We start from the raw sequence: 13049 nt of genomic DNA, 5'->3' as shown, positions 1-13049 counted from the left end.
ATGATCAACTCCCTTTGGTGGTTCAAGAGGGGTCAGATGAAATAGCAACATATAATTTGTATTCTCCTGCCACCTTATGAGTAAACTAATTTTCTTCTAATGTTATAGCTAGATTACTGGTATGGATCTTTAAAAGCTAGTTGAGTGAGCATAAATCCCTGATGAACCCCCAAATTTCTACATGTTGGTGCAAACAAATTCCAAGATACAGTACATTTTCTATAGGCCCAACCTCCAGTATATAAATCCCTTACAATTTGCACGTGCCAGGTAGGAGCCCATAGTTTGACTTTTTTCTCCACAATCTAAGTAAATCTACCTACATTACAGACTTAGAGAAGTTGATAAATGCCCAGTATAGTTGAATGACCCCTTTTTGAAGTGCAAGTGTGGTAACAAGCTTTAGGTCAGTAGCATCATGCGTGGTATTCTGACATAAAAGACTGTCTCAGCCACAGGGATAATGCTTTGACTCTAGTCCTTCAAGATCTTTGTGAACATCTTCAAAGACAGATATATTAAGGATAATGTCCAGTAACGGTTAAGGCACTTAAAGTTTCCCTTTTTGTGATTTGGGGCTTTTATGTCCCCTTTTCAAATGAGTGGAACAAATCCTGTGTTGATAACTGCCCATTAAAATGGGAAGCAATCCTGCAGTTCTAATGATGACCACCCATCCGGACCTAAGGCTATATAGGTTTTATAAAATGGAAAAAGCGTTATAATTATTGGCTGAAAAGGGATTCCATTTGGCGATACATACTGACTTGCTGCTCTTCCCCCATTATCAGGCAAAGAGACCCGCGCCCTTTTGCGTTGCCCATGAAGTAAAATTAGTCCACAAAGGCAGATGTTAATGCACATGTAACACATTTATGGAACAGTTTAGGGTGGAAAGATTTGGCTTTCAGCTGGTACTACAGAGAGAGAGAGAGAGAACAGTGGTGCATTTGGAGATGTGGCTTTCAACATGTTTTCATGGTTAAAGAAAAGGACTTTGGCCTCCTGTCAACAGCACGAAAGGAACTATTAAACGGATCCCAGCAGCCAATTGCCACTTGGCCAAATGTTACCACATAGCCATGCACAATGTGTCACTAGCGCCAATAAGATCCCACGGTGGGGCATGACGCTAGCTTTCCCAGACCTCATCTGTCAGTGGAAACTGGCTTCTTTCTGAAACAAGACCTATGCTAGGAGCACAATAGCTTGAGAGAGTGGGCATGCTGAGGAGGCGTCACATGCAACCTTTCAAACTATGCTGGTCAGCTAATATTGTTTATTTCCAAGATGATGAAAGTGAGAGAAAAAATTGAAGGAGGATGTACCAGCTTCTGGATAAATGCAAGGTTTCTCTAACACATCTCTTTAGCTTTATGATATGAAGAGGAAGTGCCTAATTCATTCTATTTATTATTATTATTATTATTATTATTATTGTGCTTGCCTAGGTGAAGAAAGTATAACTATTGTCTTTGAGTTTTTATTTCCTTTAGGTTCAAAGTAGTAGTTATTCCGCTAGCTTCTTTGTGCCATGTTCCCTCTGTAACTAACGTGCAAAATGGACATCATATAGAGGAAAAAAGAGATGTAAACTATTTTGAATGGATTATACATTTGCTGCATTGGCGTGCAATAATTTCATATTTGAAGCTGGCAAGCTGTGCTGCATCAAATCATTAAAAAAAAGAAATGGTGACTTTCAACATACACAAAATAAACACCACTGCAAAGATATGAGATAAAGATCAGACCATTTAAAATTAAATGAGGATAGTTGCTTACCTACATGATTGCATTAGACCAGCAAGGCTCTGAAAGAAACCGACATCCTTTTTGTCCTTGAGGTAGTCTAGCATTTTCTGCAGCAAACATAAACCACAAAGCTTATCAAATATGCATAACAATTTGCAATACGCATAGAATGTTATGCAGTAAATCACAAATAAAAGCTCTTCAAAAACTATGACTGATGTGCAAATTCCATTTTATAACACCAGGCACTATGTTGTATCAGACCAGAATCAACATGTGTGGTCCTAGGCACCCTAATGGACTGCACCAGATGATGAAATAGGTCAAGCACTGGATTACAAAAAGATATACTCTCTCTAGTGCAGGCACTAACTTACATATTAGGGAATATACTAAGGAGACCATACAGAGAAAGACAAAGTGGTGGTTCCAAAGCAGGAATTACCCACATTAGGACCGGCTAGGTCTATGGCATTGCTCACAGTAAAGAAAAAGGGTGCAATTGAAGCTGCATCAAAATATACAAAGATGCAATGCTTCAATAGTATTTAGGGGATCTTTCTCCCCTGCTCAATTCTTGAAGTTTTGCCTCTGCTGCAAACCCTTTGTCACTGAGGAGATACAGTTTGGTGACTTATGTGCCTGAAATTACACCATCTACATAGTTTACAACTTTCATCATTGCTTTTTGCTTGCTTTCTAACTGAGACCACTGAGAAAAGTGAGACAGAGAGCACAGAAGTTGCTATGTAAAAGACATGGATAAATCTATTCATATAAACCTCAAACCACTCAACATTTCCATAGAGTCACACATTGTTTTCGGTAAATAGCTGTGTCCTACTCCAGATTTAGGTTTGATTAACTCATGACTTTGCAAGGCATCAGTAAGACATACTTACTTACAGATAAAACACATTTTCTAATGAGGGGCTAGAGTGTCAGGGAGACCAGATCCTCAGGGCCTGCACACGCTCCCAACATGTCCACCACTAGACAGCTCCAAAACTCTGATAGAAACATCACAGAGCCTGAGAGGGTCCAAGCGGGGGTAAAGGGGATTAGGAAGGGAACAGCCGGGAAGGAGACCTGTAGGAAGCAAAAGGTTAAACAACACAATGTCAAGATATTATCACATTGATTTTTACTAGACTATGATTCTAAGCATTGTCATACTGTAACCATGGATAACTTAAGAAAGGACTATAACTAGACCTCAAGACGTCTGGGTACCTGGGAAGGAATCAAGAATGGTTAATACAATGTTTCATATAAACTTTTCATGAAATGTCACATACTGTCTAGGAATATAAGAACCTTCTAGAATTATGTTTCAGAACAAACATTGCATCTTTACATGAGGACAAAAGGTAATCTGAACATTCCCTGGAAAACAATAGGAATTGTACGAAGGACTTAATATGCACATAGAATGAAACATCTTGAATTCAACACCTTTGCAGAAAATTCAAAATGCCCTGGATAATCGTGGGCACTTCAAGAAACATAACACATCAAAGTTTTAATTGCCATGAAATGATCGCGCACACTGTAAGCGATCTGAACACCTAGGTTTAAATAGAGGAAATGAATCGCGCACACTGCCGATTCCAACAAGTATATGCAAATGCCATGAAATGATTGCGCACTCTATAAACGATCTGAACATCAAGGTTTAAATGTGGGAATGAATTGCACACACTGCCAATCTCAACAAGAATATGCAAATGCCATGAAATGATCGCGCACTCTGTAAGCGATCTGAACATCAAGGTTTAAATGCTGGAATGAATCGCGCACACTACCGATCTCAACAAGAATATGCAAATGCCATGAAATTATCACGCACTCTGTAAGCGATCTGAACATCAAGGTTTAAATGCGGGAATTAATTGTGCACACTGCTGATTCCAACAAGAATATGCAAATGCCATGAAATGGTCGCGCAAGCCTTTGCCGATCTGAACACCAAGATCTGAATCAGAGCAATGATTTGTGTACTCTGAAAGTTTCACGAGTAGGCCCCAAAACTCAAGAGTCTCTTAGAACGGGGTTGTGGGCCCAGCCCGACCTCCGTCTTACCACCCTGCTCAAGGATCACCAAAAGAATGGGGGGAAGGCCTGGAATGCTAAGGTAAGCCTCCGGAACAGGATCTCAGGAAAATGCTGCTGCTCTGCACCGGGACCTCTGAATAGTGAGCACGTGGAACTGGGCTGGCTCCCTTATATAGAGTCTGGCCCAGCCCACAACCACACCCAGTCATGCTGCAGAGAAAGCTTCTGGAAGATCCTAGAAAGGGACCACACACTAACACACTCAGTAAGTCTGCAGCAGTACCTTGCAAAAGAACAGTTATTGCAAACATCATTAATAGTGTTTTTCAAGGTTAAAGTCTGCAATGCAAAAGGTTTACATACTGCATATAAACACAATGCATGAATTATGCTCTTGCATAAAGGATGGGTTTTTGCATTTTAGTCGCCCGTAAAGCGTGCACTGCCCTGATGTTGACATAGAGTAAACAATGTCTCACTTCTAGAAATTTCTGTGTATGCCACACCTAGTTCAGGGGCAAAACACAGTTTGGGTTGTCAAAATTAATAAATAAAAATGATTCTCACATAAATGTAGTGTTTTTTTAACAATGTATATTAAAGGGAACCATAACTTTTGTTTTGACTTTCCAAAGCTTTCCAAACACTGTGTGTGACACATATAACTGGCTTCCCAAAGGGGCAGTTTATTGACTGTACATACATTCTTTTATATACTGTGATTTACACCAATTTTGCATAGTATATAGAGATAGTCTGAAAAAAGGCATTTTAATCTGCATCTTAAAAAATAAATTATAACCTGTAAATTAACATTACCAGATACATTTCTTTAAGTCTACACGTATGAGTATTCCTATTGAAATAAAAACATCAGCTGGTGGAGAGATGGTGCAACATACTACATGATGAAGTAATTCTCATTTACTCTGGACATTCTGCATACTTTTTTTGAAAATTTGGATTTAGAGTTCTCAACAGACAATCTATCCAAAGACATTTGGAAGCATGGCATGAAGAACACATCAAGTTTCTGAACTGCATGATTAGAGTTGACACAATTCTATTAATAAGAATACAAACACATCTTCAATTAATAATAAATTACAATACACAATATATCAGCCCAAATCTTGTGGAAATATGAGTTCATTCATTCCTTATTGATTCAGTTGCAACAATTGCCAGTGTTACAAAATTAAGCAGCACATATTTGGTAGCTGGGCAACACTGCTTTGGAAATGCAGCTTGAAATGTTCTTCCAATTTTGTACAATAATTTGTATAGCAGATTCTTTAAAATATTGAGATTTAGAAATGACAACGGTACCTGCTGAACTGTTGAGTTCCCACCATTCAATATGGCAATTCCCAGCTTCAGGGTGGCTGCAACCATTGGGCCCATCTCACCTTAAAAAAGTTTAAATGTACACTTCTTAATTACGTTTACATGTGAATGCCTGTGTGAACTATATAATTCTGATGAATATTTATTATACTACAGTTTAAGAAAACAACCTTGAATATTCGTTGAAACACTCATGGGTAATAGCGTGCTTTTCACAAGCACCTAACAAAACAAGAGGACATGTTCTCACCAACAGAAGGAATTCACTTTTGTCAGAAAAGAGAGTGAGATGGTTAGGACCTTGATTACACCAATATCATTTAGATTTTGGTTCCAGGAAAGTCGTAGTCCGCCTTGAATACAGAGAGTCTGAGACATAGCAATATTCTGAAAGCATATAATTTGTTATTATAAGTGTTATATGTGGCAATACATTGATGAGTTACTGAAGATATTAATCTTGCCTCAAGATATCCACCATGAGCAAGTAGATAACCATGCCTAGCAGCATTTAGAGTCTTAGTGGCAATAGCCTGTGTTTCTTTTTATGTCTTAGGCCATTCTCCTTTACCCAAGCCTACTGCTAATCAACATATTACTAATGTGTATAGTTAGCTCTGGAATCAGAGAAGTGCAAAAAAGTTCATCCCTCATGCCAGAAACAAAATTTAGGTCTGTGCTTTCTGACAATAGATTTCAGTCAGATTATTTCTAAACAAAAAAACTCTTTCTGGACTGTTGTCTCTTCTCTGATTCAGGAAGGGTTTGATGCCTTGCTTATTTACACATGCAATATTCATCATCTTCTATCAAGAACTATCATGATTGTCAAGGTTGTTTTTTCTGTCTTTTGTCCTCCTATTGCGACCTTCATAAGGAGACACTTCACACCTTTGATCTAAATGTTAAGTGCATGGTAACACCGTGGCTATTAGGAGGCGTCAACTTTCCTTGAACGATCAGAAAGGACATCTGAAAGATCTTCACTGCATCTAGTACTTGACATATACATCTTTTTACAGCTTCTCATGTTGGGCCAATTAAATATTCCACAACCTAAACAACACATTATAAACAGTATAATCAAGGCCTACTGATGGCCAAGACTGCCCATGCAAGTTAAGAGCATCATTTTATCCCTTCAAAGTAAACAAAGGTAATTGTAATCGACTTCATTCTTTTGGCATTTGATTTGACCAGTCTGCTTCAATGCAAGAAAATATATTTGAAATGTATCCTTTTCACAACGGATGAAAATGTTCACTCTGCATAGCTTTTTTATGCAATGGCACTATCCCAGGTTCATACATGTATCACAGCATTTCTTTAAGTTAACCCATGAGCTGCCAACAGCACAGCTCGAAAAAGTAGTAATCTTAGCTCTCTCTGATTCAGTGTATGTATCTGAGTCTCATACACTAATATGAGAAAAATTTGAATCTAAGTGTAGTTTTTTGTAGAGCTCTTGTATACCTAAGATTTAAACATGTCAAATTTGCACCAGGTGAACATTTCTGCGTTTGGAAATGTAATGCCAAAGTGCATTAGATTTTGAAACTGGAGAAACCCCTTCCCTTTTAAGCACATCAAATGTGGAAAAGTTTCCTACTTTTTCCATACCAAAACCAATTCATTTCTCCACATATGGAAGTACATTTCCTTGTATTTCCTATGAGGAAAACTAACTGCAAAGTGTTGGTGCTTCTTCACAAATCTATGCGTTGGTGGGTGTTGACCAAGTTTCAAAAGTGGATTTACAGAAAAAGGATCCAAATACACCAGTACCATTAATCAAGTATTTAAGAATTTCCTTACTCACATATGCAGCTTCCGCATTCCACACTCCATCCATCTCTACAGCTATAAATCAGTATTTGAACTATCTGTCAGTAAACTGAGAAGGCAGCAAACTTAAACTGATATGAGGGACTCAAAATGAATAGGGTTCAAATTGAATGCATGGTCTCCATCCTTCTTATATTTCTTTAGTACCCTACTTTATGCTCTCGGAGAACTCCTTTATAGGAAAGCAACGATACAAAACTAATAATTAGAAATGCAGAAAAAATGCACTGATTGAGCACAACAAATATTGTTAGGCCATGAACTGAGTTTGGTCAGTCTTTCATTTGCTTAGCACATTCGTAATTCTGTAGGCAATGGCAACACACATGCCCTGAGCCCCTGTGGCATGCAGAGGGGGGACCCAAGCCATCAGGGGGCCCCAAACCCTTCAGTGGGGGTGGCATGGAGCTCAAGGCCAATGAGTATTTGTGAATATTAATCCTCTAACTGTAGATTTAATTGTTGCCTACATACTACACTAGCCACCACAATTCCATATCCTTACAGAATTAGCAAATGTAACTAATGTCAGTAGGTAATTCTGACATTGCAAACATGGGTGAGAGAAATGCCATGTGTCAGCCCTTCAGATTTGTGGGTGCTAACTAGACAATGACATACAAATACATCAAGGCAGCATCCTAAATAAGCATGTTATTCTTAAAAAAATAGTTAATCTGCATCCAAATATGTACAACATAGCATAGTTTGAGATTTACTCATTAGTGTGCTGGTTGCAGTTAACTTTTTTTTCTCCTACACCTCTACCAATTTTTAAGGCGTTCCCATTCCTTTTTCAACATACAAGGGGATTTACTTTTGCCTTTGACAGGAATGTCAAGGGTCACAAGGAGTCGGTAATTGGTTAGTTAATAAAAACAAATGAGTATACGTTTGATGGTGAATGCAAACCTCCAGGGCATTCCAACCCTGTAAAGCCCACTCCCCAGGACGAGCACTTCAGCCATGATCAGATGGAAGCATTAAAAACATCACCTGTTGTTCAACGCTCTCAGTTAAGAATCTTTCTTTTTGTCATCGATAATGAACATAAGAGGAAGCCTCAAAAGCTTCAAAACGTTGAGGAGGTTATGTGATCTTATGAGAGGCTCGGGACAAGTGTATTTGATCGTAACAGAACAATACATATCTCTGCTTCTTCCTCTCCCGGTTTCCTACAACCGTCTCCCCAGCGGCCCCTGCATTCTGTTGAGTCTCGTGCCCAAGGTTCGTTGGTAAGACTCAACAGACTGACGATCTCACATAAGAAACAGAACCCAACACATCTTCCCCCTTAACACACAACAAAATCAGAAACACATACCTTAATGATACAAAAAAAATAACAATTGGCCTGCTATACAAAACTCAAACGTATACGTTCATTTAAGGAAAACTAACATTGGAAACTAGAAAAGAAACTTCAGAAAGTACTACAATATAGTACATTCTAGCTAATTATGCAAAAAGCACATAATCTTGATATTTGCTGGGCAGCACCTTCTTCCTTGGCTATGCTCTTGGTTTTATCTCTTTTGTTTTATGCTTAACCATAGTAGTATCATCCATTCCCTTATCCAACAGTTCCACTTTACGCACAAAGGACAACTTCTCCTTATTCCACCAATTACCATCACTTAACTTGACTGCATTTTTAATAATTTTGACAACTCTTCTGGGAATAGAAAACGTAGACTCGCCTTTCTGAACAATACGTGCACTCTTAACCTTCACATAATCGCCCACCTTAACACAAATTGTTTTCCTCGGTTCCCCCTTATACTTATTCTAAGCTGACGCTCTCCTTTCATTTACCTTCTCAATCAAGCTTTCATTAATTGCAAACTCACCCATCCATTGTCTTGTTAACTTGGTTGCAGGAACCTTACCCCTCAATAACACAAAAGGGGACACCCCTGTATCAGCATTTGGTTTGGAAGGCACTGCCCATAACAACTTTCTCAGCTCTACCTTGCAATTCAGACTACTGGCCTTAGCTAACTGCACATTCTCCTCAATCACCCTATTAAATCATTCGACAAGGCCATTACTTCTAGGATGATACAGCGATGTTTTAACTTGCTTAATACCCATGTATGCCAGAAAACTGGTAAACTGAGCTGACATGAACTGACATCCATTATCAGTGAGTATCTCATCAGGGATACCTTCTCTGTCAATAATAGATTCTAAGAATTCAATGACCTTTGGAGAATTCTGCACTTTAACAAACTTAAGCTCAGGCCAACGGCTGTAAAAATCAATCAATACTACTCCATATTCAACCACACTGCTGGACAGGACAACGGGACCAATGATGTCAACAGCAATTTTACTCCATGGTTTACTGGGTACCACTATTGCCTCAACAGGAGTAGATAGAGTGACCTGAGACGTGTCACTTATTGCACACATTAAACAATCCCTCACAAAGTGTTCTACACCTTTATCCAAACTAGGCCCCCAAAAATTCTCACAAATTCTTCTCTTCATAGCCTGCATACCTATGTGACCTTCATGCATGACCCAATGTTAGGATCCTGTTCCTCATGCCTTCCGGCACAACCAGAACATCAGCTCGCATTAGAATATGGTTCACGGCTGACAATTCCTCAAAGACTTGTTTGTAAGCCTCACAACGACTAGATCTACATGCAGACTACCCTTGAAGAATGCCCTCCATAGCTTCTTTAATTTGTTCATCCTTTTCACATGCTTCCCTCCACTCAACTTCCATTACAGCACCATCCAGATGGCAATCTATGGAGCACACCAACACATCATCCTCATCCATCCCTTCACCATCATACTTATTTCCACTTGGAAGATGAGAAAGACAATCATCAAGCAAGTTTCTAGCTTCAGGCACATATTCCACATGGCAAGCATGCATCTGTAATCTGTACTCACTTTTTGCAATTCTGGGAGTAGCACGTTGCGCACCGGTGGTGGAAAACAGCTGCACTAAAGGTTTATGATCTATTCTGACCGTAAAATGCACTCCCACAAATAAGATTTGAAATGCATAATTCCCCACCAACATGCAAGAGCTTCTCTCTCTATAGTTGAATATGTAGCTTGAGCACCCCTCAAACTTCGTGACGCAAAAGCAATCACTTCATCCTTGCCAAGCTTCCGTTGCAACAATACAGCCCCTAGACCTAGTTGGCTGGCGTCAGTCATAATTATTATTTCATCCTTAGTATCAAATGCTTTTAACGTAATGGCATGTGCAACTTCTTTTTTTATAACTGTAAACTCCTGCTCACATTTTGAGCACCATTCAAATGTGAATTTTTTTTTTCAAAAGATTTCTTATGTTATGAGTTTTTCCTGTACAATTGGGAATAAATCTGGCGTAAAACTCAATCAATCCTATAACAGATCTAACTTGATCCTTATTGCATGGGGATTGGAAATCCTCAATAGCTTTAATCAAACTCGCTTTTGGTTCTACCCCTAATTCTGATATCTTATAGCCTAAGTAATCAATACATGTTATGGGGAATTTTCACTTGTTTGCCTTGAGAGTGATTCCTTTGACGTTTAAAATAGACAACACTTGGTTCATCCTTTCATCATGCTACTTTTGATCCTTCCCAAAAATCAAAATATAATCCAGGAATGCAATGACCCCCTCTTTATCCTTGAATAAATTATCCACAACTCTTTGGAACACGGCAGAAGCTGACGCCAAACCAAATGGCATGCGTTTAAATTGGAACAACCCTTCAGGCATAGTAAAAGCCGTCAAGTGTCTTGACTCAGGATGTAAATTGATTTGATGATACGCAGAAGCCATGTCCAACAAACTAAATCTACTAGCATTACCAAGAGTAGACAACATCTCAGCAATATTAGGTAAGGGGTGGCGCTCTACCCAAATTTGTGTGTTAAGACCTCGCAGTTCCACACGCATACGTATTGATCCATTAGCCTTGCGAGCAATCACAATTGGAGCAACCCAATCAGAGGATTCTATTTTTTCAATGACATCCTGTTCACACAACTTGTCAAGCTCCTTCCTCAACTCCGCCCTTAACGACAAAGATACTCTTCAAACTTTATGCACCTTAGGAACAGCATTATCTGCCACCTTAATCCTGTGAGAGAAACCTTTAAACATTTCAATCTCCTCCTTGAACACGCCAGGGAAAACATCTGGCCATTCTTGACAGATAATACATGTTTATAGTTCTTGCTTAATATAACTTGATCAGGATTATTGGGATCCAGTAAAATTCCTAAACTCTTTTGATCATCCCATCCCAACAAACATATATCATCCCTCGCAACATACACCATTCAGGTCATAGACAATGTCGAAGAATGGCAAATTGTTTCTTATGAGTAAAGGAATCACCATCAAGTGCATCCAGATAAGCTTCAAATCCTTCCTTCCACAGTTCCCAGCCTGATTCTGTGGAAGCAGGATCCAGAGTAAAAATAGGAGGTGGTAAAATGGAGTGATCCATTACAAAATTAATGCTATAAAATTAGCCACACTAAAATTGTATGGTGATAGACTGAAAACAAAATTGTCCCACAAAATAATACTTTAGTTCATACTCAAAATTTAGTGACACACTTGTATGTTAAGGTGTGCGTGTCACCACTTACTGTTAGAAGAAAGAGGTTCATAAAAGTTCATAAGAGCTGAAAAAATGCTGTAACACGCTGAAAAACGCTGAGTACGAGATGGCAGTGTGCTGTGTAATGAATAATAAACACCTGCTGAATTTGTTAACATATCGTAGACTCCAAGACAAAGTTCCTGTCCTTCGTAAAAGTCAATATGGCTGAAAAACACTGTAACACGTCGTAATACCCGAATACGTGCAGACGTGTAAACAGTAGTGTATCGCTAATAAATAAACACTATGTGGTCGCTAAGGCAACAGACGCGTTAGCAGTGTATCACGTAATGAGGAATGCCCATTGCTGCTACACTTGTGAAGCGCGTGTCTCACCAATCGGTTCCTCGCGACAGCGCGTGCTTCAGAAATTGGCTCCTCCACGCGCTTCAGAACTTGGCTCCTCGCAGGAAAGAAAACCAAATTAGCCACTCTCTGCAAAATACTGACAGCTGCAAAATGGGCACGGACCACCCCTCCACCAGGCAGGAATCACCGGAAGGTGAAGACAGTAAGCAGAAAAATGAAGACAGTTGCGCAACTGCTCCCAAACCCCAGAAATCTCATCACGGTGTATGGTACGCGTGGGTGACGGTATTGTCCTGAAGAGTCCCTCGTCCCCAATACAAGGTATTGGTGTGGAAACAGTAAGTTTATTCGATCATAACAGGACAATACATAACTCTGCTTCTTCCTCTCCTGGCTTAGTCCAACCGTCTCCCAAGCGGCCCCCGCATTTTGTTGAGTCTCGTGCCCAAGGTTTGTTGGTAAGCACGAGACTCAACAGACTGACGATCTCACATAAGAAACAGAGCCCAACAACCTCACACTGTTCACAATTTCCAATGGGGTCGCAAATGTCCTACCTCATTAATATTGATGAGGTAGGTCGCAATTTGCGACCCCATTGGGAATGGCTGCACTCACAGGGATGGTGGACTGCTGGTGACTGCTTTTAAATAAAGCTGTCTTTTTTTTTTTTAAATGCAGCCCGTTTTCCTTAAAGGAAAAGGGGATACATTTCAAAAACAAAAATGAAAAGTTTTCTTTTCATTTTTTCAGAGCAGGAAGTGGTCTGTGGGGCCACTGCCAGCTCCGAAAAAATATTTTCGCTACCATTCATAAAGGGGAATGGGTCCTGTGGGAACCCCTTCCTGTTTGCAAATGGGTTAGCACCAATTTGAAATTGGTGCTAAGTCTGATTATTTTCTGATTGCCTTCATGGTCACAAAACAATCATAACATCGCTCTGCGACTCACAACTAGGAAGGGAATGCCCCTTCCTAATTGTGAGGCACAAACCCTATTGGCGATTCCGTAAAGAAATTACCAAATCGAAAAATTGGGTTTGTGCATCGCCAAATGCTTTTTTCTTGTTGCAAGCGGTCCGATTCGCAGAAAAAAGCTTTGTAC

The 13049-nt window shown here is 39.5% G+C and overlaps 1 protein-coding gene across 1 annotated transcript in view; it reads right to left on the bottom strand.

Moving 5' to 3' along the window:
- RYR2 (ryanodine receptor 2) overlaps positions 1–13049 on the bottom strand; it is a 2714825-nt gene that overhangs the window by 414827 nt on the left and 2286949 nt on the right. Inside the window, exons 80-81 of the mRNA XM_069234403.1 lie at positions 5140–5219; positions 1786–1862 (exon numbers count right to left, since the gene is read on the bottom strand). Of these exons, the coding sequence (XP_069090504.1) occupies positions 1786–1862; positions 5140–5219 (157 nt within the window). The remainder of the gene's footprint in view (positions 1–1785; positions 1863–5139; positions 5220–13049) is intronic.

Source organism: Pleurodeles waltl, chromosome 5 (assembly GCF_031143425.1).
Source record: "Pleurodeles waltl isolate 20211129_DDA chromosome 5, aPleWal1.hap1.20221129, whole genome shotgun sequence".
Taxonomy (NCBI): domain Eukaryota; kingdom Metazoa; phylum Chordata; class Amphibia; order Caudata; family Salamandridae; genus Pleurodeles; species Pleurodeles waltl.
The sequence above is the reverse complement of the archived record's forward strand: the minus strand, read 5'-3'. Positions and strand labels throughout refer to the sequence as shown.